This window comes from Pseudorca crassidens, chromosome 13 (genome assembly GCF_039906515.1).
Source record: "Pseudorca crassidens isolate mPseCra1 chromosome 13, mPseCra1.hap1, whole genome shotgun sequence".
Taxonomy (NCBI): domain Eukaryota; kingdom Metazoa; phylum Chordata; class Mammalia; order Artiodactyla; family Delphinidae; genus Pseudorca; species Pseudorca crassidens.
In genome coordinates, this window is record NC_090308.1 from 30,097,089 (window position 1) to 30,120,175 (window position 23,087).

The 23,087-nt window shown below is 36.2% G+C and overlaps 1 protein-coding gene across 1 annotated transcript in view; it reads left to right on the plus strand.

Annotated features, from left to right (window-relative positions):
* The window catches only part of MOXD1 (monooxygenase DBH like 1), an 84,673-nt gene that overhangs the window by 15,494 nt on the left and 46,092 nt on the right, over positions 1 to 23,087 (plus strand). The window contains exons 2-4 of the mRNA XM_067702068.1: positions 9,460 to 9,606; positions 11,237 to 11,404; positions 11,534 to 11,617. Coding sequence (XP_067558169.1) covers positions 9,460 to 9,606; positions 11,237 to 11,404; positions 11,534 to 11,617 — 399 coding nt within the window. The remainder of the gene's footprint in view (positions 1 to 9,459; positions 9,607 to 11,236; positions 11,405 to 11,533; positions 11,618 to 23,087) is intronic.

Sequence of the window (23,087 nt, forward strand, 5' to 3'; positions counted from 1 at the left end):
TCCCTATACTGACCCATAAGGCGTTCACAGCATCTGGGGCCTCATGTGATCTCTGTTGACCTCATTTTTCTGTTCCGGGCACTACAGTTCAGTCACCCTGGTTTTTATTTGCTTCACCAAACTGGATAAACCTCGCCTTGCCCCCTTCTAGGTCCTTTCCAATAGCTGCCCTCTCTTCCTGGACCTACTTCCTCCTCACTTTCCATGGCTGGCTCCTAGCTGTAGTTTATTTCTCAAAGTAAGTTTGTGTCTCAGTGGTGACTTTTCTGATCCCTCAACCCAAAGGCTTTCGAATCTGTGTCTAGAATCTCTGTTTTATTTTCCTATAAGCACTTATCAAAATATTTTTGGTTATATTGTTATTTAAGTTTAAAAAATTGTCTGCTTATCCTGCAACTCCACTATCAGTTTGATTATAATAAGGACTTTGTCTTATACTGTCTGTACTGTACAATCGTGTGCTCTCAGCCCTACATCAGGGATGAGGAATAGTAATGCAATGAAATATGTGTTGGAAAAAGGAGAGGAAGAAGGAAGGGAGGAAGGGACAGAGGAGGGAAGGCAGGAAGGAAGGGGCCTTCTCTTCAAAATTTATTCCTTTCATAAACTGGTCATGGAAAATTAAGAGAAGTCATCTAAATTTTTTAAAAAATTAAAGTGATGGAATACGGTGAAAGTAAAGTAACATCTTATGTCAATGGTAAGATTTGGAATTGTTTTTTCCATTGAAGCCTATTGTTAGAGATCGAGTCAAAGTTTTCATTTTACACTTTATCTGATAATTCTGTAATTATCGCAAAGTCTTAAATGACCTATATGAAAACTAAAATGAGATGATTGGCTGTGGGAGAAAATTCAGGATGTGTATTTCCAGAAGGTGGCACTTAAAGGACAGATTGCTCAGATGGGCCCCCCATGGAACGCAAGCCAATAGGGCGCACATTTAGGCGTTCTGGCAGCATTTCACAGATCCCTTCTCAGAGCTAGAGAGTTTCAGTTTTATCTGAAGTGGTTTCTGGAAGGCAAGCCCCTTCTGTTTTGACATTCCTCTCAAATTTCCAAGATTAGCGAAGAAATAACATTAAAATCAGCTTATACTGAAATCTGAAGATTATGTTTATATAGTTTGTTTATACGGTTTTATGGTTTTTTAGGATCAAGGATTCTCTTGAACACAAAAGTATCTATTATTATACTATCGATATTATTAAACTACCATAACACTTATTATAGAAATGGATATTACAAACAGGAATGTTGGAAGTAACAAGGCTTTTGTGATTTAGAAAAAGAAAAACTACAAGCACCTGTTGAAGAAAATGATGACGGATGGTAACATTTTTCTCAAGGGTCCCTCTGCAGCTGTGCTTACATTCAGTTCCCCAAGCTGAACCGGGGTTTATTCATATCTTTTATTACACCCATAAAGAGTTTTCACTTCATCCTGTTTAACACAGCACCGGTCAAAGCTCTTTTCTGTTAACAGAGATTTTATTCAAGAGAGGAAAAAAAAGACTGACAATGAGTGAGAACCAGTTTCACATCTGTGTAATCATGTTTTTTAACGAGAGGTCATAGCAATCTTGTGGATTATCAAAGCTAGTGTTTTTGGTTTGTTATCTTAGTCTGAAGGTGGCAGTCCGTACTCTGGCTACCATGCGAAATGCTAATGCCAACTTCTGCTGATGCTGTCTTTACTATTGCCACACAGCGTTTTGAAACCTCAGTAATACACTTTATCATTTATTTCAAAGCATAACATGTTCAAAAGGAAAAATATCCTGTGAGAATATGCTTCAGAAGTAATATTTTATTTATTTTGAATTTTATTTAGTTATTTATTTATTTATACAGCAGGTTCTTATTAGTTATCCATTTTATACACATCAGTGTATACATGTCAATCCCAATCTCCCGGTTCATCCCACCACCACCCCCACCCCAACTTTCCCCCTGGTGTCCATCATTTGTTCTCTACATCTGTGTCTCTATTTCTGCTTTGCAAACTGGTTCATCTAGAAGTATTATTTTTATGACACAACTGCAGGTTAATTTTATTACCAGAGTCTAATTATCAACTCAGTTTTCAAAGGTAAAAGCTAATATTTTATCTTTAAAAAGTATAAACAAGGTTAATACACGATTAATATAATAATCCGCAATAAAAACAAAAAATAATACCTCAATGACAATTCATATTGAAGCTGATATTTATGCAGATATTTGAGTTAGAATATGATTGAAATCCACATAAAGCCATTTATCTAGGGAAATGTTACTTCACATTTCACTTCATAGAACATTAAAAATGAATAAGTACAAAGAAGAATGACTTCTGCATACCAGCTTTTATATTTACACAATTAAAACATCTACATATTTTTATTCTTAAATACTTACAAAATCTCTATAGGATCATGATTCTCTGAATCCTCCTCAACCCTCTTGCCCTCATAAAGTCAATTTTTAATGATACTTAATCGGAACCTACTTTTATTTATCAGCATTTTATGTTACATTTATAATTTATAAATATATTTAATACATATACAATGAGATTTTTATAATGGCTGTTATTTTTATAATGAGACCATGACAATGAGAGTACACTGTGATCAATATTTCTATTTTTATTTTTTTTATTTTTATTTATTTTTATTTATTTTTTATTTTTTTTTGCGGTACGCGGGCCTCTCACTGTTGTGGCCTCTCCCGTTGCGGAGCACAGGCTCCGGACACGCAGGCTCAGCGGCCATGGCTCACGGGCCCAGCCGCTCCGCGGCATGTGGGATCTTCCCGGACCGGGGCACGAACCCGTGTCCCCTGCATCGGCAGGCGGACTCTCAACCACTGCGCCACCAGGGAAGCCCTCTATTTTTATTTTATAAGTCCTGGAATATCAAACACTACAGCAAGGTGGCTGAGGAATGGCCTTCACCACGGATGTACAGTGAAGCTGCATCTGGCCCCACTTGCTAAATGGGATGTGGAGTGGGAGAGAGGGGCACCATTTTGTTCGAATTCTAAAGGTGAAAATCTGATAGTAAAACTGATCTGGAAAATTTCCTTAAATAGCCCATAAGTACTATACTGTATGGTTTTGTGAATATAAATTTCTAGGTGATGTTATCAGTATTCAAATTCTTAATTGGTCAATGTTTTGCTGTTAATTTCATTCTCCATTTTTTTTCCCCTAGAAGATGATAGTAACAAAATAAGTATTCCATTTAATTATCCCCTTGTATAACATTTATCTCTTTGTCAGACTGTCAGGAAACCCTTAAACTCGCTAAATATACTTTTTTTTGGTTTGGCCAATCCGCAGGATAAATTCTCAAGATTGTTCTCTGAGTGACTCGCTTTATTTTCCTCCTTCCTTCTTCCTTTTTTCCTCCCTCCCGTCTCTCCTTTCTCCCAGGGAGAATAATTGAATGATAAGAAATTTGAGACCCAGATTTTTTTTGCCTTTTTCTCTCCTCTTGCCTCATTTAATTGTGCTTTTAAGGTTTGCCAATATGCCATTTCTTACGGTATAATATTGACACCATCAGTCCTGTGTTTGATTATAGTTCATGTATCGTCTTAATACAGGCTGAAGGAAGAAAGTAGGTGCTACTGCGGGATATTTTGCTCCCAACAAGTTAAACTGTTCCTTTACCACAAAGATGTGAATATCGGAGGATAGGTTATGGGTCCTTATCTTTTAGTTTCAAGATTATCCCCGCATTTAGATTTAGCAAAAGGAAAGGCAGGATTCTTCTTTCAAAATTGCACATATTTAATGAGGCTCTGAATATGCAAGTCCCTCCATTAGGCACTGAGGATATAAATTAACATCAGAAAACATTCTAAAATAGGGTTTCCCTTTCTCAGATATGTTTTTTAAAAAAATTTCTTTAAAGTAGGTAGGGAATACCATCCTAGTGTTAAAGGATTTCAGAGAGCTGTGGCATGTATAAACTCTTTTTCTAAATGTTGATGTCAGTTTCGTAAGATTCATGTCCATTTAGGGGCCAAAAGGTCATAACAGCGTTCCCAAATTTCAGTGCCAGATGTGTCTGCATCACACGTCATGCAGACCCAAACTCATTCTAGCATCTGGTTAAACACCTTCCACACCAGGTCTTAACCATATGTAAATATAATTGAGAGCAAATGGGAAAATAATCTATTTTTCCCTTTTTTTGTTCCATTTACAATGTAAACAACTTTTCTAAAGGTATAAATTTATAACTGGATTAACAGGACTTGCTATTTCTAGGCAATTACCACTGGTTGAGAAGATAATGTTGTGTGTAGAATATATTGCAGGCAACACGGGAATGGAAATAGAGGAATAATAATTCAGAGAGGGAATGATCACTTCCAGTTGGAATGCTCAAAGAAAACTTCGTAGAGGAGAGAGAATCATGAGTCTTGGAGAGGAGGAAGCATTTTAGTGGAGTTGTTTCAGTGGGTGGAGGTAGTGGAGTGGATATCTCAGTGGGGTGAAGAGAGTGGGGGATAAAGAGGAAGAATGAACAAAAGCAAAGGGCTTGAAGAAGATAGATTATTTGAGGGGAATAATAAATAGATAATAGAGATCATGTGGTGAGATTTTTTTTTAAGTCTTTATTGAATTTGTTACAATATATCTTCTGTTTTTATGTTTTTGGTTTTTTGGCCACAAGGCGTATGGGATCTTAGCTCCCCAACCAGGGATTGAACCTGCATCCCCTGCATTGGAAGGTGAGGTCTTAACCACTGGACCACCAGGGAAGTCCCATGTGATGAGATTAATGATAGACACTCTGGAAAACCAGGTTAGGCTAAATTCTAGAGAAACTTGAATCTAAATTATAGAACTTTTCACTCTATACTGTTGAATAAAATGTAATGACACGTTGAGAGTGATTTTCAAGGAAGACCTTGACAAAAGTATGAGATGATAGAATCTGAACTGAGATAGGAGAAGCTGAATGGAGCAGAAGTAAAAGCTGGTTATTTTTTTAAAGGAGGAACTGATAGGAGCAGAGATTATCTGTGGAGGTGTGAGTAGTAAATGAAGAAGTTAATAAAACTGTGGTTTTGAATTTGGATGGTTGGGAGAATAGCAGTACCAGGAAATAAAAATCCTTATAGATAAAGGGTGAATACAATTTTGGATACATTGCACGTGAAAAGACGGTAAGACTTCCAAGTGAGGGTATCCAATGGACTTTTTGGGTATGTAATCCTGAATAAAGGTGATGATGGGAAACTCCTGGAGTAGATGAGATTCCCAAAGGATGAAAGATGAAGACAGTGTAGTATAATGTCAAGGACAGAAGTTCCATGACTGTAATTAGGGAATGGGAATAACAGACAAACTGTTACAGGCGGACAACCAACGATGGAACCTTCTGGAAGTGGGGAGTAGGGCCATCCTTGCCTTATTTCCAGGACTTACTTGTTCCCAAACTTAGTGGGGAAGAATTCAGTCTTTCATTGTTAAGTGTAATATTAGCTATAGGTTTTTATAGATTCCTTTTATAAGGTTAAGGAAGTACCTTCTGTTGCTAGTTTACTGACAGATTTTGCCATGAATAAATGTTTTAAATGGATTTTTTGAGATGATTGTATGATTTTTTTCCTTTTTAGACTTTAGTATAATGAATTGCATTGATTGATTTTCTAAATCAACTGTGCATGGTCATAATATCTTTATTTCTTTTTTTTTTTTTAACATTATTGGGTTCTATTTGCTACTACGTATTTTTAAGAAAATTTGCAGTTAGGCCCATGAGAGATATTGATCTTTTTTGTAGTGTCGTTGATTTTGGTATCAGATTAATGCTGGCATCAAAAAATGAGTTAGGAAGTATTCCCTCCTCTTTTATCTTCTGGAAGTTTGTGAAGAATTGATATTACCTCTTCCTTAAATATTTGGTGAAATTCCAAGTGAAAACACTTTGACTTAGAATTTTCTTTGTAGGAAGATTTTTACCCATAGGGAGACTATAGGGCTATTCAAAGTATCTATTTCACTAAGTTTTGCTGGTTTGTGTCCTTCCGGTATTTTGCCCATTTCTCATCTAATTTATTCAAGCTTTTTACATAAAAGTGTGCATAAAATTGTTAACCTCTTAATGTTTGTAGGATCTGTTGTAATATTTCTTGTTCATTTCAACTACATCTATTTGTTTTCTGCTGGTCCCATTTAGTCTTTGTTTTATATTTCTCTTTTCCAGCCTTATTTTTTTAATTTATTTTTTTTAACATCTTTATTGGGGTATAATTGCTTTACAATGGTGTGTTAGTTTCTGCTTTATAACAAAGTGAATCAGTTATACATGTACATATGTTCCCATATCTCTTCCCTCTTGCGTCTCCCTCCCTCCCACCCTCCCTATCCCACCCCTCCAGGCAGTCACAAAGCACCGAGCTGATATCCCTGTGCTATGCGGCTGCTTCCCACTAGCTATCTACCTTACGTTTGGTAGTGTATATATGTCCATGCCTCTCTCTCGCTTTGTCACAGCTCACCCTTACCCCTCCCCATATCCTCAAGTCCATTCTCTAGTAGGTCTGTGTCTTTATTCCTGTCTTACCCCTAGGTTCTTCATGACATTTTTTTTTCTTAAATTCCTTATATATGTGTTAGCATACAGTATTTGTCTTTCTCTTTCTGACTTACTTCACTCTGTATGACAGACTCTAGGTCTATCCACCTCATTACAAATAGCTCAATTTCATTTCTTTTTATGGCTGAGTAATATTCCATTGTATATATGTGCCACATCTTCTTTATTCATTCATCCGATGATGGGCACTTAGGTTGTCTCCATCTCTGGGCTGTTGTAAATAGAGCTGCAATGACCATTTTGGTACATGACTCTTTTTGAATTATTCCTGCCTTATTTTAGATTGATTTTTTAATGATTCCATTAAGTAATATTATTTATACTAGAAAGAAGGCAAGATGTGAGCTGTCATGTATCATAACTGAAATTCTCTCATGTATCAATTTTCTGAATATTGAAGACTCAGTGGTTTACATGAGGCAGATGAGCTCAAGGGATTTTCAGTAAGTCCTGAATGAAGTTTCTCCTGCTTTGTCATAGCTAAGTTATCTGAAAAGCCAGAAAAACGTGGAATAGCTGAAAGGAATTGGTTTTGGTGAGTGGAAATAAAACAAATGGAAAATTGGCAAGCCAGCTGGATATTTTGTGGGACTAAGGTTTTGGAAACATATTTGCAAGACTGGGATAATTATTCTACTCTTTGAACTGATTACATTTTGTACTGTATTCCTTCTGTTTGCAAAAACTGTGACTACTTGAATCACGTAATGAAATGTGAGCTTGGTGTAAAGGCACAGTCAGTTTATCTAAATCCCTCGTTGTCCACAGGCATTGTTATTTCATTTACATACTGAAATCTATGTGATCAAAAGTGGGAAAACCATAGTATCATAGGAATATTTCATTTGAATTGCTTCCACAATTACAGCTGGTTCTCAGGAAAAAATGTTGGACAAACCCTGACTTCAGCAGTAGAAGAAGTAACATTTTATGTGAAAAAAACTTGATAAGATGATTTTGTAGCCAGAAAGATAGAAACTAACCCGTCCTTTTCCAGCAGTGGCCACTATGATGTAGAACAGTAAAGAAGGATAACCTAGGATCTGACTGCCTCGGTTTCAATACTGGCTTTACCACTTACCAGCTGTGTGACCCTGGGCAAGATGCTAACCTCTTTATGCTTCATTTTATCTCATACACTTGATCTGAAGATTAAATGAGTTAATACGTGTAACATGATTAAACTATAGAATGTACACAGTAAGTTGTAGTTGTTACCAGAGTGAAAGAGGTTAGTTAGGCTCTGTGCATTACTGATAATGTGGGGTCTGAACAGTATCTAGATCTGGTACCCTGGGTATCAAATTTACACACACTTGATAGCTAATTTAAAAAGGTGCTAGGAGGGAATTCTCTGGTGGTCCAGCAGTTAGGATTCTGTGCTTCCACTGCAGGGGGCACGGGTATGATCCCTGGTTGGGGAACTAAGATCCCGCATGCCGCACGGCCAAAAAGAAGAAAATAGATGCTAGGAATAGAAATGCCAAATACCATCCATTTGAGTATGACAGTTATAGACAATTTAAGGTTCTTCTCTTGTACACTGTATTTTCTCTGTCAAGCATGCAATCGTTTCTTCAAATGTTAATTTTAGTGTTAGAAAAACTAATTATAATTATGTTTCAACATGTTTATTCTAAATCAAGTCTTTGTGATCATCAAAAATAAAATATCCTTATGTACTGAAAAACCAGTATAATTACGGCAAATTTTGTGTCTTCTGTTAGTGATAAAAATTAACAACGTGATTTTTATAACTCTAAACATAGAAAGCTAATGGTAAAAAGCATGGAGAATATTTTCGGGAAAAACCAAACTCTAATTGCAGAAGAGGGAAGGAGATTGGCATTGAATGAGCTCTAACCATCGTTGGCAGTTTTTTCCCTCATATACTATTTCACTTATTTATCTTTCAAAATCCACAAAATAAGTATGTGTCATCTCAATTTTATTAATGTTAGAACAGAAGTTCAGAGTTTGACTTCAACAATTCGTCAAGACATTTCAGAGTAGAGCTGTGGGTCAGATCCTAGTCATTTGATCTCAAAGCCCACGCCCTCTCCATTGCATCTGTCTGCCTCCCAGAAGTGGTCTTACACCACTGAACAAGCTTAGTGTGAAAATTATAGCTGAACCACCAAAACAAAACGTCCCTAGCTTTTCAATAGCTTATAATTCAACTAGTGTCATTTCTTTCCATATTTTCCCATTGCATTTCATTTTAATAAACCACCAAAACAAAACGACCCTTCAATATCTTATAATTCAACTAGTGTCATTTCTTTCCATATTTTCTCATTGCATTTCATTTTAATAAACATATGCCATTGAAGCTCCTACTAAAACAACCTATAATCTCAGGATGGGTCTCCTTGCTTTTAGGAGTGCAGAAGGGAAGCACCACAAGGTATAACAGTGGAAAAGTGCTGACCCTGGCCCTGGTCCTGGTGTTGCCATGAGCTAGTTATTTCATTTGGAGCAAGCCATTTCACAGTGTTGAAGTTCTTTTCATTTGCAGAATGAGGAAAAAGTACTCAGCAATTGTGAATATTCATTCATTCCATCTCTTTCAATGCTCTGTGATACTATAAATCCATTACTGCCTTTTCCTGAAGGGCCAGAAGTTCAAAATATGGACCAGTTTCCTAGGGAACTGTCCCTAGTCCCAACTATGGAGTATCCCATACTCCAGCCCCTTGGAAATTCCCAGGACTTAAAAAATGACTATAAATACAGGGTTTTGTAATAAGCAAACTGAGAATTAATTTTTTAAGGTGATATATGTATACTCTTAATCTAAATTATTTTCACCCTGAATTTAGGACATCCTAATTTTTCTTTTTCATATTTTCCACAGGATTATTTCACAAATGCAAATAGAGAATTGAAAAAAGATGTTCAGCAAGATTACCACCTAGAATATGCCATGGAAAATAGCACACACACAATAATTGAATTTACCAGAGAACTGCATACATGTGACATAAATGACAAGAGTATAACGGTAAGGAGTCTATCAGTGAATGCAGGCATGAATAGAGTGTACATTTGCAATTGGGAAACACTTTACAGAATAAAAAGAAACAAATATTTTAAAATAACCGTTAACAACAAAGTCACATAGTCTTTGGAATATTTTTGAATTCTTTTTAGAAGCCACAAAAAAACCTAAGGCTATAAATTTCAGTGAAGGCAATTTTTGTGTGAATCTAAAATTTTGAAGAGCTGTTTAAAGTGTGTGAGATTTTTACCTATAAAAGGTTTTAGCTTCTTTATAAAGTTTTAAAATAGGTAATAGATAAAGGTTGGGAAAATTGTATTACACAAGAGAGAATTATGATACTGAATATTAAGCTGTAATTCATCTGAATTGTAACTGATTCATTTTTGTAAATTTCTAAAGTCAAGATGAATAGTAGACTGTTGAAAATTGCCTGTCAACATATTATACAAGATTTCTTATTGTCAGACATCATGCAAAAATTAACATCTTTGTGCATATGCAAATTAGGTATTTAGAGGATCTAAAATTCATGTGGTACTTTGAAGGTTTCCATGAATTTCTTGAATCAATTTCATTTTGTATAGACCAACAAAATTATCGTTTTTATTTGCTAAGTCAAAGCTTTAAAAATGGGAATGTAAAAATCTGAAGCAAATTTGATTAACATTCAGCATAAAGGGTAAAAGAGGAAGAAAAAAAACACATGCAAAGACATGGGCCACTTTTTTATGTAATATACAGTGCAATTATACTTTAATTGGAGTAACAATTATAGTTGTTTGACTTAAGAAAGAATATAGCTTTTAAAATAAATAGCTTTTGTTTTATTGTTTATTTTCAGAGTTCTTATTACAAAGATCTGGCAAAGTCATCTTTATCTGTGGGGGCACTGAACTGTTTATACCCCAGCAAACCCTCCCCACTGCCCCACTGCCCTTTGGGCAATCTCTCATTTACTAAATGGAAACCGATTTCACTTGACAGTGCTTTCCCTAGTTGGGATACCCCAGTCCCTAGGAAATTCCCAGGATTCATAAAATGACCATAGATAGATTCTAGGATAATAAACAAACCTAAAATCAGAAGTTCCTGCTGTATTTCCACTTTCTGTAAATACATACATGTGAGTGGGCTAGTGTCTGGGAAAAATCTATTGTGAAAATAAAAATCCTGACCTGGGAAGTCATTTTAATTTTCATTTTATTTATTTGTTTTCCCTAAAATGTTCCATCGCATAGGTTGTAATTTTCCCAAACCCCTGCTGCTTAACAAGAGTATTTGCTCGGTAACTACTAGTTTGATAGTTTGGAGGTTTAGCGTGACAATGATTTACCGTTGCCGTAAGCATGAAAGCATAACTACTAAATCAGTTGTCCTTCATTCTGTTTTGGAACACATAATCTTGCATGGGGGAGATGATTTCTTCCAAAAAGGAACTCATCTATTTGGATTGTTAATGACTTAATCAGATTTACACAGTTCATGTGAGAGACCATATTGATAACTCCAAATGTCATTATTCTCTTTTTTGAGCTTCTGTATCCTGCTTTGAATAGAGTTCTTTAAACTCAATTCAATGGTAAGGAAAGTGCTCTCATGAGACATAATCATGCCCCTGTCTGATCACCAGGACAGCACGGTGAGGGTGATCTGGGCCTACCACCACGAAGATGTGGGAGAAGCGGGTCCTAAGTACCACGAATCCAGTCGTGGTACCAAGAGTCTGCGGTTATTGAATCCTGAGAAAACCAATGTGTTGTCTACAGCCGTACCATACTTTGACCTGGTAAATCAGGACGTAAGTATTTTTTCAGGTTTTTATGGTTCTAGGGGTGGGTTTATTGAAAATGTTTTATTGTTTTATTGTTTTTAATAGAATGTCAAGAGAATGTGACTTTTGTCCCCCTCTCCTTTTTTTTGAAGACAGGTCCCCATCCCAAACAAAGGTACAACATATTGGTGCCAAATGTTTAAGATTCCTACGCTCCAGGAAAAGCATCATGTAGTAAAGGTATGTGACTTACTCACAGGCTAAACTTAGTTCGTATGAACAGAGGAGAAATTGTTGTTCTTAAAACGAAAATAATATCAAATTTATAGAAGTGATTTTCAGTTATTTATAAGTTACCTAGAGAACAAGGAACTGGCTTATCTGACCCACACACTGTCCTAAAAGTCACTGAATTTAGTGAGAAACTCGGATTGTAGCTAGTATTTTGTGTTTTGTCTCCTAATTTTATATGTTTAAAGGTTAAAGTTTTGGGATGCATTTGTACACCTCTGGTTATTTCGTAGGCAACAATTCAACATTTGGAATGATTGGAATTGCAATTTAAAATCATATATTTATGTATCAATAAATTCTATCTGGGACGTTCACATTCCCCAATATTGTTTGAGAGTATCTGCTTCATTGAAAATACTGGATATTGTCATAAAAATAACTGTTACAGTATGCTTTTGAAAACAGGAAAACAAGAAAATTGTAGTGAATTTCTACAGAGTTGTAAAACACAGAATGGGGAATAAATAAAGCCTAATTTGCCGGTGGCATCTAATTCCCTCCCACCTCCTCTAGGGATAGGTCTCCCAAAACTTTTGCGTCTAGTTAGTGACTGAACAAGTATTTTTAAAAATTTACAAGTCCTTGGCTCTGTGCTAGGAATTGTTTGGGCAGTTCCACGGAGGCTGAATACATGTTTCATGCTTTCAAAGAACCTACAGTGAGATTGTAGGAGACGTGACCAAGACACAAGAAAGAATAAGATAGAATTAAATAGTGCACACAAAATACTGCAGACATTCAGAAGGCCAGACATTGCCGACTTTTTGTCCTCCCCCAGACTATGTAATGAAGTAGTGTGGACGTGAGAAAGGGAGAAACTTCTAGATTCTGAAATCTAGAGGGAAATATGAGGGTTCAAATAGCAAGTTGGCTCTTTAACTGTGTGGTCTCAGATAAGTCACTCTGGGGTAGCGCTGCAGGCCCCATTTCCTCATCTGTAAAAGAGGGTTATTCGTCCCACTTTTCCTACCAACCTCAAACCATTCTGGCAAAGATGGAAACACTGAGCACATTCTATAAAGTGATTTAAATTTGTTAATTTCTAATGTATTTCTCCAGTGGCACAGATCTGCCTTTTGTTTACAGAATGATTCATAACTACTTAGAGAAGCAAGAGGGGTAGGTTGAGGAAATGTTTATTGAATTAATAAGTAGTCCTAAATATTTGTAGGTTATTTTTACAATCAGAAGACTTACCAACAGTGTGACCTCTATGCAATGTTAGTTTCTATTTCTTGCGTGTGAAAGGGGAATGCAAATTCTATTCTTACATACTTAGTATAGTGCCTGAGTCCTTCCCTTAAACTAATGAAAAGTCTTTCTCAGAAAAGAGAATGGTATATTTATACATACTGTGTGTCATACATTACTATGTGTCATTTGCAGTAAATTTAACTGGAACCTGGCTTAAGGGTCAAATGTAAAACTATAGGTTAAGCAAATGTTTCACAAACCAGGTCCTTGATTCATTTTTCAGCAAATGTTAATTGACAGGATGTAAAGTCCTCAACCACTTACATGAATGCATTTTTATTCTTGTTTTTATTAATGCTAATAATTAAGTTGAATGAAATAAAAACAGTTGTCTACACTTAAGGGATGGCAGTATATGTTCTGACCCTCTATGTAGGGTATTTGCTTAGTACCTCATCCAAGAAGTCTTAGCTAGCTTTCCCGTCACAAGCATATCATAGTAAAACTCAGATATGTGTGCATCTATTATCTAAGGGTGTGCTTTGAATTAAGTACTTTCGGGTTCACATTGCTGTCTTCATAGGTATCAAGAGGGATCTCAGTGACTGGAAAGGCTTTGGAGCAGTTTTTTTTGTTTTGTTTTGCTTTGGGTTTTTTTGCAGTGGTTGGAGATCTGTAAGATGACAAAAATTCTTTACCCTGAACAAGAGGGGATTTGAGGGAGGGGCGGCAGGTTGGAGAGCAAGGCTTATACAGACTTTCGTTGTTTCCGGGCAGAGGGTTGGTAGCTAAAATTTTAAACTCTTATTACTCATGAATACCGCTTATAGACCAGATTCCTGAGCTTGTTGGTAATCCCTAAAATATTTTAAGTCATTAAGTATTATGAAACATTTAAGTCGCAAATGAACTCAAATAGGATAATATACAAAAAACAACAAACACAAAAACAAGAGAGAGCTCTATTGGGAAAATAAATTGAAAATATTTAGGTTGTATAAATTTTGAGATAGTCTTTCAAAAACGGTTTTAATTTGCAGTTTACAACAAAATTTTAATAAATATTTAAAGTAGAATTCATAGATTTCTAATTTACCTTAAGAAGTTATCTAATTTCCATTCTCTTTTCCTTAGCAGAGATGATTTCTAAGAATTTAGGAAAAGTGTATCTTCTTTTCATAGAACCAAAGACTCCTGTATTTCAAAAATCCATTGGCTAAGTGCTTCTCCTTATTCCTTATTTTATATCCCACACATTGGCTGCATGAAAAAGCCTCAGTCCTTCTCTGATACAAACAAAAAGTGCTTTCTCAGAAAAAAGAACATTGCTTTTATATCGTATTATGTTGTGTGTCATTTGCAATGAGTTTTAAGAACATATTGATTACACTAGTATTATGAGAAATCAGTTGTATTCTCTGGACTCTATTTCAAAGCAAATGTTTATAATTGAAGTTTAAACATTGATAGTATTGCCTAGTATACATTTAGTAGTTGTAATAACTGTAAAACTAAGCAGATAAATAAAATATATCGGTGATTTGATCAGTGAATACATTTAATAGAAATGACTAAAATTCAAAATACTAATTACAGCTTAAATTTTAATCATATAATGATAAAAATGATTTACTACTAAAGTACAAAATAATAAGGTAAATAATTTCTAAAATTATAACAAAGATAAATAATTTTATCCATAGGAAAGGTGGGATTATGATATAAATTATTGGTCGTTCCAATTTACTTGTGACTCCAGTTTATTGATTTGTATTTTTTTTTTTTTTTTTTTTTGCGGTACACGGGCCTCTCACTGTTGCGGCCTCTCCCGTTGCGGAGCACAGGCTCCGGACGCGCAGGCCCAGCGGCCATGGCCCACGGGCCCAGCCGCTCCGCGGCATGTGGGATCCTCCCGGACCGGGCCACGAACCCGCGTCCTCCGCATCGGCAGGCAGACTCTCAACCACTGCGCCACCAGGGAAGCCCTATTGATTTGTATTTTGATGCTTGCAAAAAATGTCTAAAATTATGACCTGAAAATGTTGATGTTGTCAGATGACAGATATGGAGATTGTGAAAAAGAAAATTCTTGGTAAATTATATTAAAACCACACTTCTCACATGAGATCATCTCTGTGAGTCCCTCTTGAGACCTACCCTCCAGCCCATCTCCTCATATTTAAGCATGACCCTATTTGAGCTTTGCCAAATATGTGATATTACCCCAAATTTAAAATTTTTAGCGAAAGTGATTCTTTCCACTCCCTTTAGTCAATATACTATCATTATCCCAACTTACAGTAACGCTTGGATATACTCTGCTAGAAGCTGGGGCTGTCAGTTGGTTTAACACACTTTTTATTTTTCTTGAGGTGCTTTCAGCGTCAGGGGATTTTCCCCACAGATGAACTAAACTTCTAATTCATCTGTTTAAATCGGATGTGTCTTAATCAGTTTAATAAATAGTTGTTGATGGCTTATTATGTTAAAGAGGAGGAAAAAGAAAAACAACCAGGTTGAATCACCATCCTTAGTCATCTCCGCTTAAAAGAGATGACTCCCTAATAGGGAGGCAGTAGGGCGGGTTCCAGGCTTTGTTGGGCCAGGGTTGAATTCCTTCTTTCTACTAGTCACTGAACGGCGAGAAAGTTATTAATCACGTACAACTCAGTTTTACATGGGAATGATACTTTCCTGATGGGATTGTTTAGACTAAAGATTAAATAGCAGGTTTAAAAAAAATTTTATTAGCTCTTAGTACAGTATCTAACACAGAAGAGTCTTAATAAATTCAACTACTCTTATCAGTCCATTTATTTTCAGTTTTGCTCTCTGAATGACTTTTCACTGAAAACTACTATTTTTGTGTGAAGGCCCAGAAAAGGACAAACATCATGCTAGAAGGTTGACTATTGCTGAGTTTTAAGAGAGGATTACTTTGACTAGTTGTGTGATCATGGGCAAAGAATTTACTGTCCTGTACTTCGGTTTCCTCATCTGGAAAAATGGGTATAATAGTTCTCACCTAATAAGGTTGTTATGACCATTAAATGAATCAAAAGCATTTAATATCTGTAATTTAGAACAGGACCTGGCACATAGTGTTTGTTAAATAAAGTAACTAAATAAAATTCTGTTGATCACTACTGATACACAGTTGCTAATCTGTTAAACATCTTGTTAGGCTTCTGGGTTTCTGAGGGATTCCAAAACAGCCAACCCTTTCTACACAGTCAGAGTTCCAAATAAAACAGAGATTGTTGCTCATTTCATTTAGGAAGGCCACCTTGAGAACTCTCTGCTCAGGAGAAACGTGAAGTTGAGTGGAAAAAACACTCATCATTCTCCTCTTCAGCAATCTACACAAGAAGTGAAATGCTGTGCTTTATACTTGTGGACAGAACATCTTTCTTGCCATGAAATTAGATGCCGCTGTTCTTTTCCATTGCTGGCATTCATAAATCTGAGTGATTTAATTTGGGGAATGTTTCCTAGGATAAGAAAATCTAAGCACAATTGACACCGAGTAACCATGAAATGTCCTTGAAGCCAGAGTACTGTATAGCCATGAAATAGTCACTCAAAAATTGATTTTCCTATGCTAGACACACGGCATGAAACTTTGACTTTATATACTAAATTAAATGAACACTGCCATCCAGTTTCCCTATTATCTTCATTCCTTCTTCTTTTTGAAATAGAAAGATGCCGTCAACTGGAGAAATTTAGCATTAGCACATTCTGAAACGTCAAGTGTGATAGTGGGTTTCTATTTCTGAAAATGTGTAAGACTTCAGGATTAAATTTAGTAAAACTTGGAAATTCTCAGTGTCAAACTACATGATTTGACAACTATTAGAATGATCTCTTCTCAGTCAGTGTATCTTCCTTTTTTCCCTGAAATGATATTTCAAAATATATTTTCGTTCATGTGATCTTTTGCCCCCTGATGGAAATAGCATTTTGGTTTGTCATCACGATGCATTTTCACAGACTCCATGCTTTAGTTCTCATTCTTTCATTGTGTGTTTCACTTTACTCTGTGGCAGACTAGTAGGTGTTTGTTATTGACTGTTGACTGAACAGTTGTTTGTATTTTCACCCATTTTCAGTCCAACTCTATAGTACTTTTTTGGGTTTCCTGATGTTTCCCTTTTATCTTTTCCTAATTCAACCATATTTCCTAAAGGCAAACTTTAGCTCTTCAGATAGATCTGTTTAGTATGTTGAAAGAAATTAGCTTTCAAAGTATGCTTCACGTACAAATACTTTCCATTCCTTTTAAATACTTTGCAACACTATATGTGGTTATTAAATTCTTAATACCAATGCATGACCACTGGCACCTGTGGATTTCATCACTGATTGACAAAACAGATGATTTTTGACCTTCTAGAAAAAAATCATGCTGTAAAAATATAAGAATCTTCTTCTTTGGGAATTTGTCATCCAAAATTTGTAAATACCAAAATAATTTTACCCTTATGTCCAAGTATATCTAAGAATATCTGAAATGTTGTACAGCTTTTATCTACCAGAGAAGAGACAAAATTACTTGGGCATTTACTGTGGCTAAAACTATAACTTTGAACAGAAGAGAAGTTGGTAAGAGCACCGCCCCTAGCAATAATGAGTTGACTCAAATTAGCACATTTAAAAAATTGCTGACTTAGATTGTTCAGTGCTGCCAAGTTCTTTCTAGATCCTCGTGGGTTATACTGACTTCACGGAAACATTGGAGATTGCCGAGCTACATGGGTGTTCTTAATAGCCACTTGAAAGTGGAGGTAATTGAATTCACTTTGAAAGCATGTCTTTTCATGGAAGTGATTTATTGCTAACTCTGTCTCTAATTAGCTTTCTGACCCTAGAGAAAGTGCTTAACCTCACCATGATCCTCAAATTCCTTGTCTGTAAGATAAATGGATTGGAGCAGATGATTTCAATTGGCTCTTTTTTACTTCTAAATATCTACGACCTGCTGAAAACTAAAAGTGAAATCTGTGCTGGGGTTTGGATGCCCTGTGGTGTGACTTCCTGATACACTTCATTCTCACTATCCCTGGGCATGCCAGGGTGACAGTGCTTAGGACCCCACTGCCTCCCTTAAAGTTAAAAGCCCTCCTTCTTGAAGTTAAAAGTCTCCTTCTTTAGTCCCTCGGTCATAGGCTCTCTTAGCATACATTCTGAGGCTTAGGTTTCCATCTGTAAATGGGGATAATAATAGTACTCGTCTCAAATGGTAACTGTCATTATCAAATGAGATAATATCTGTAGAGTTCTTATATGTTTGGCATATATTAGATAGCTCAATAAGTACTAGCTATATTCCCAATTTACATTGGTTTTCAGGTACCTCTAAATCTTGGATATAATCCAAATAAAATAACTCTAAATAAACAGACAAACAACTAAATAACTCTAAATCTTGGGAATAATGTCCTTTTAAAATAAGGATAGAATCAAAAGTGCCAGGGTGAGGAAGGCTTATAGGTTGGCACAGTGCACAGGATGGACTCTAGAGACAGGTAGGGGTTGTGTTCTAACTCTGCTTTTCATTAGCTCAATGACCCTGGGCAAACTAAACTCTCAGTGTGCATCTTCCCTTGTGAGGTAGGAAAAACAATTTCCAGTGAAGATGAAATGGTTACAAGTGAAGACACCTGTTGCATAATCGGCTCATAATTGCTTGTTTTCTTCTCTTGATGGGGATTATAGAGATGGATGACTATAAATTCATCTAGTATTTTCTCATACTTAAAGTCAGGACCGCACTGAAACCACGGTAGGCAGTAAGTCTCTATTTTATTTTGACGAAAAGATTCCCTGGGAATTAGATTTCATAGCTTGTTTCCATTATTCTAAACCGAAGGAAATTTAAGCTAATTTCCTCCTGTTCTGGCTAAGTAAGGATAAAAACCAGCTGGTGACTAACCTCTGGGAAATATTCTTTCACATTCTTAGGTCACCCATTAGCCTTCCACTCTATGGCCTTAAGTAATCTTCAGCCGACATTAAAAGATAGTTGTTATTCTTTGTTGCTCTTCTACCACCCAACTCTGCCCCCAATCTAGTACATCTATTTTTTTTTAAGTAGTTCAAAAGGTTGGATGACAAAATTGAAAAGCATTAGCCCATCTGTTGATAATTATTGGCTATAAAAATTGGTAAATAATTAACAGCACTTCTATTGAAAGAGTACTAAGATGTTTAGGTTGGATTCTAGATGTTGATGGCACTATAGGATTGAGAAGTGTGGTAATACTAAGATACGAATGACTTTTACTTACATAAAGCTAAGTATGTAAGCAAAATACTTACCTATGTTTTTGCTACTTTAAATACATTATCTTGTTGAATTTTTCACAGCCTCCCTTGAGGTAAGTTGAATTACCACCACTTTCCAGATGAACGCAGTGAGGCATGACAGGCATAAGTAACTTGCTTAACATTGCACAAATTCTGTGAAGCAGAGCGAAGATCTGAACACAGATCTTCATAGCAAAACTAGTGGGTCTTTCTCTCTACAGTACTACTAGCCCAGGACTTAGGATTTTTCTAGGTGATATATATCAAGGAAACATAATGTGAATAAGTTACTCAGTACCCAGGCTACTTTTATGTCCTATAGCATCAGTGCATAGACAGAGGGCTACATGAGCAGATCCCACTGGAACCTTCCAGAAATATCAGTATAAAGATCCTGGGAACTGACTTAGACCTGGTTGGATGGCATTTGAGTACACAGAGGCCTACTGTTTTCACTCTTGGGGATTGGAAATGCTCACGAACAAGAGATGACACCTATAAAGTTTCATTTGTGATTTAGGAAGTCATTTAGACACAATTCGATTTAGGCTGATTAGGTGAAAGATTAGGCATATGGATACCAAAGGGCACGGAACGTTAGATCTCAGAGATGATGTTAGGGAGACAGGAACTTCAGTGGAAAGAAGGTAGCTTGCTAATCTGATTGGGCATGTCTTGTAGCATAAGGATCATTGGAAACAAGCCCGTAGCCTTCTCTATAAGCTGAGTTACAGTCCTCTTTGGAGTTAAGTGAAAATAATGGCAACGACCTATTTTATTGCCCTTCACTGGCAATGTGAGAAAAAATACTAACATCTCCATTTGGAAGTTAAATGTATGGCAAAGTGCCTAGAGAAAAGTACCCTAAAAACGAGAAGAGCCATGTTGTTGGAGAGAGGTCTTGAAGTGTTGATATCTCCGAGTGGCCTAAGAACCAGACTGAGTGTGGGTTCTAATCCTGCAGTAACCATTGGTCAGGTGATCACTCATGTGGCTGCACCACAGTGCTTCTCAAGAGATTGAATTCATGTTAAAAACACAGTCCAAAGACTACAAATCTGTATAACCAAGAGGTTGTTCTAAGTGATCTTTAACGCTTAAAATTCTATGCCTTTAGTGAAATATTGAAATTGATAAAACTGGAAGTGTATAAAATAAATCGACACATTCATACAATTTATAAAATAAACTGTAATAAAAAGTTATACTAAAAATTATAAAAGGAATGAAGATAATTTGTGTGTGTGTGTGTGTGTTCTCATGGGATATAACATGCCAATTTTATTTTGATGTCTATTTTCAATGTAAAAAATTCTATACTTTTCAAAACAGGATGACATCCATTATTTCCTTTTTAATGCAACACTGAAATTTTTTATAGTTGTTATGAATGGAGCTTTTAGTAATTAGTAGAGAAAAGTATATATGTGGTAGAAACTTAGTTTAAATAAATCAGTTATTTACTATTCAAGTTTATAAGGCTGCACAGTTGTGTTCTTTAAAATATCAAGCCTCTCAGTGCATTTAAAATGAATGTATTTCTACATCAAAAATTCAGATTATACCTAAGAGTTTAAAAATATATCTGTTTTATGAAGAAGAATATTACATTCACATATCAAAAAAGTTATGGCTGTTGCTTCATTGAATAATTATATTTTTCTTGACTCCTAACCTAGGGTACACATTAGAACCATGTGGATAGAATCTTTAGGATGAAGTCCAGGCCCTTACGTTAGTGGTAGTTGTTGCTGTCATTTGGAAAAGTTCCTTAAGTGATCTTGATATGAACTCTGTGGTTGAGAATCACTGTTTTATATGTATTAAAATTTCCCAGGAGACCATACTTAAATTATATTTTATAGCACCTAGTAAAATGCTATTCATATTACATAGCATCGGTGCATATCTTCATAGTAATATACTGTTTTATTCAACAAATGTTGTAAAAATTGAACACGCATCAAACATCTACTATTGAAACGCACTGTTAGTTGTCTGCACATGAAGATTTAAGCAATTTATGGTTTGGAGATAGTTTATTCCTGATGCATTGCACATTTTTTGTGCAAGTGGAGAGGCGAAAACACCAGCTGTTTCCTGGAGCCACAGCTGACATTCATTATAAAATTTCAACATGAACTAATTCAGATATATGGGATACTTTCTCCTAGGAAGGAAAAAAGACTTATGTTCTAGGGAAATGTACACCTTGAAGTTAACTCTATACATTAATGCTTATAATGTAACGGATCCATTTTAGGAACTGTATACGGAAGACCACCTTACTGACTTTTGAATGCATTCCATTACCAACAAAGAGACATCTTTTCATCACTGAAATCCCACTGAATTGCTCTATGTGGAATCTTAAATATTGACTGATGGTCAGACCATGTAAATAACTGTTATTGAATACATAAGTGCTAGAGCCTTTCAGCCTTTTAGCTTAGCGTGAGAAGTCCTGAGAATGTAGGAGAGCCACTTTGTGATATGTTTCAGAAATCAGACGTGTACTTAATACACAATATGCTTAATCAGCTAGAAATATACCTTCATACTATCCTCTAAATCGCAAAGAAGAATCAATGAGTGTCTAGTGAGTGTCCACTTCAGAAAATTCTCTGTCTTTTGTCAGATACAAGGCAATATAAGACATAACCTTTCGCCCCAATGACGTTCCAGTCTAGATGAGGAGAAGAGATGCACACATGCATAACAGAGAAACCCCAGAGCCGGCAAGCGAACATGGTGTCAAACTACAAAGTACGGGCAGCTGAGGCAAAAAGAAGGGAGAGAGCAGTAAAGTTTTGGGCACAGTCCCATGCTGTATGGAAAGAATCATTTGGGGGAAAGTACAACCAGATGGATCTTAGGTAAGGATCCAGGTGTGGTGAGGATGACCAGGAGGCAACCTCCCTGTCTATGTGCTTCAGCGCCAACATAAAACGAGATGAAAGACAACATTTACTGAGAACACTGTACATTCTGTGAGGCATCCATCCTCATAAAAAAACTCTAGGAAAGTAGGTAGTAGTATTATCCTCATTTTAGGAAACTGAAGCCTAGAGAAGTTACATAACTTACTCATTGCTGATAATTCTCCTGTTCGTATACTTTTCCCTGAGGAAGAAACGTCTCAAAGAATCCTTGATGCTCCGGCCAACATCTGCCTGTGCTAGAGCTAACCAGCAGGGCTGGCTGAACTTTAAATTCATAGTCATGTCAGATTAGAATGCAGAATCCCTGCAGTTACTTGTTGTCAGGGTAACTGCATTTTTTGATCAGAGAATGCCTTGGGCATACTACGCCAAAGCCCCTAGTGTCCAATATTGAAAGGGACTGTAGACTGTGGCCTTCACTACCTAAATGGGGTCACTGATTTTATCTTGAATGGTACCATTGTGTAGCTTTATCCCCAGTCATGAACTTATAGTTTTACTTAATGTTAGACCTCTGGCAAGTTGCATCATACACTCTAAAATAGAAACCAAGGCTACCTCTTAATTGCACACATATGCATATAACCATTTAGTTCTTTAAAGAAAAGCTGCAGACAGTTCCTCAGAAGAGAGTGATGGCCTTTCGGTTCTTATGGAAGTGAGAGGTCTTCCCTAGAGCTCCAGTCACTGTAGGGTGACTTGACTATTGAGTTTGTTGGACATCCACTCGCATTGTCAACATCAGTCGAGTTTTCTCAGTAGTTTACAAGTATGTAATGTGTGTGGGCTTCTTTATACAAGAGGTTTGTATCACTTAGCTGTTCATTTTGTTGAATCATGGACCTAGAAGATCTCGAGATAGTTTATTTATTTATTGCCTGAGCTTTGAAGAAATATTTCTTTAAAACCACCCTCCAAAGATGAATGTTTCTCATAATTATTAAAATATTCCATAGACTTTCCAAATTTAT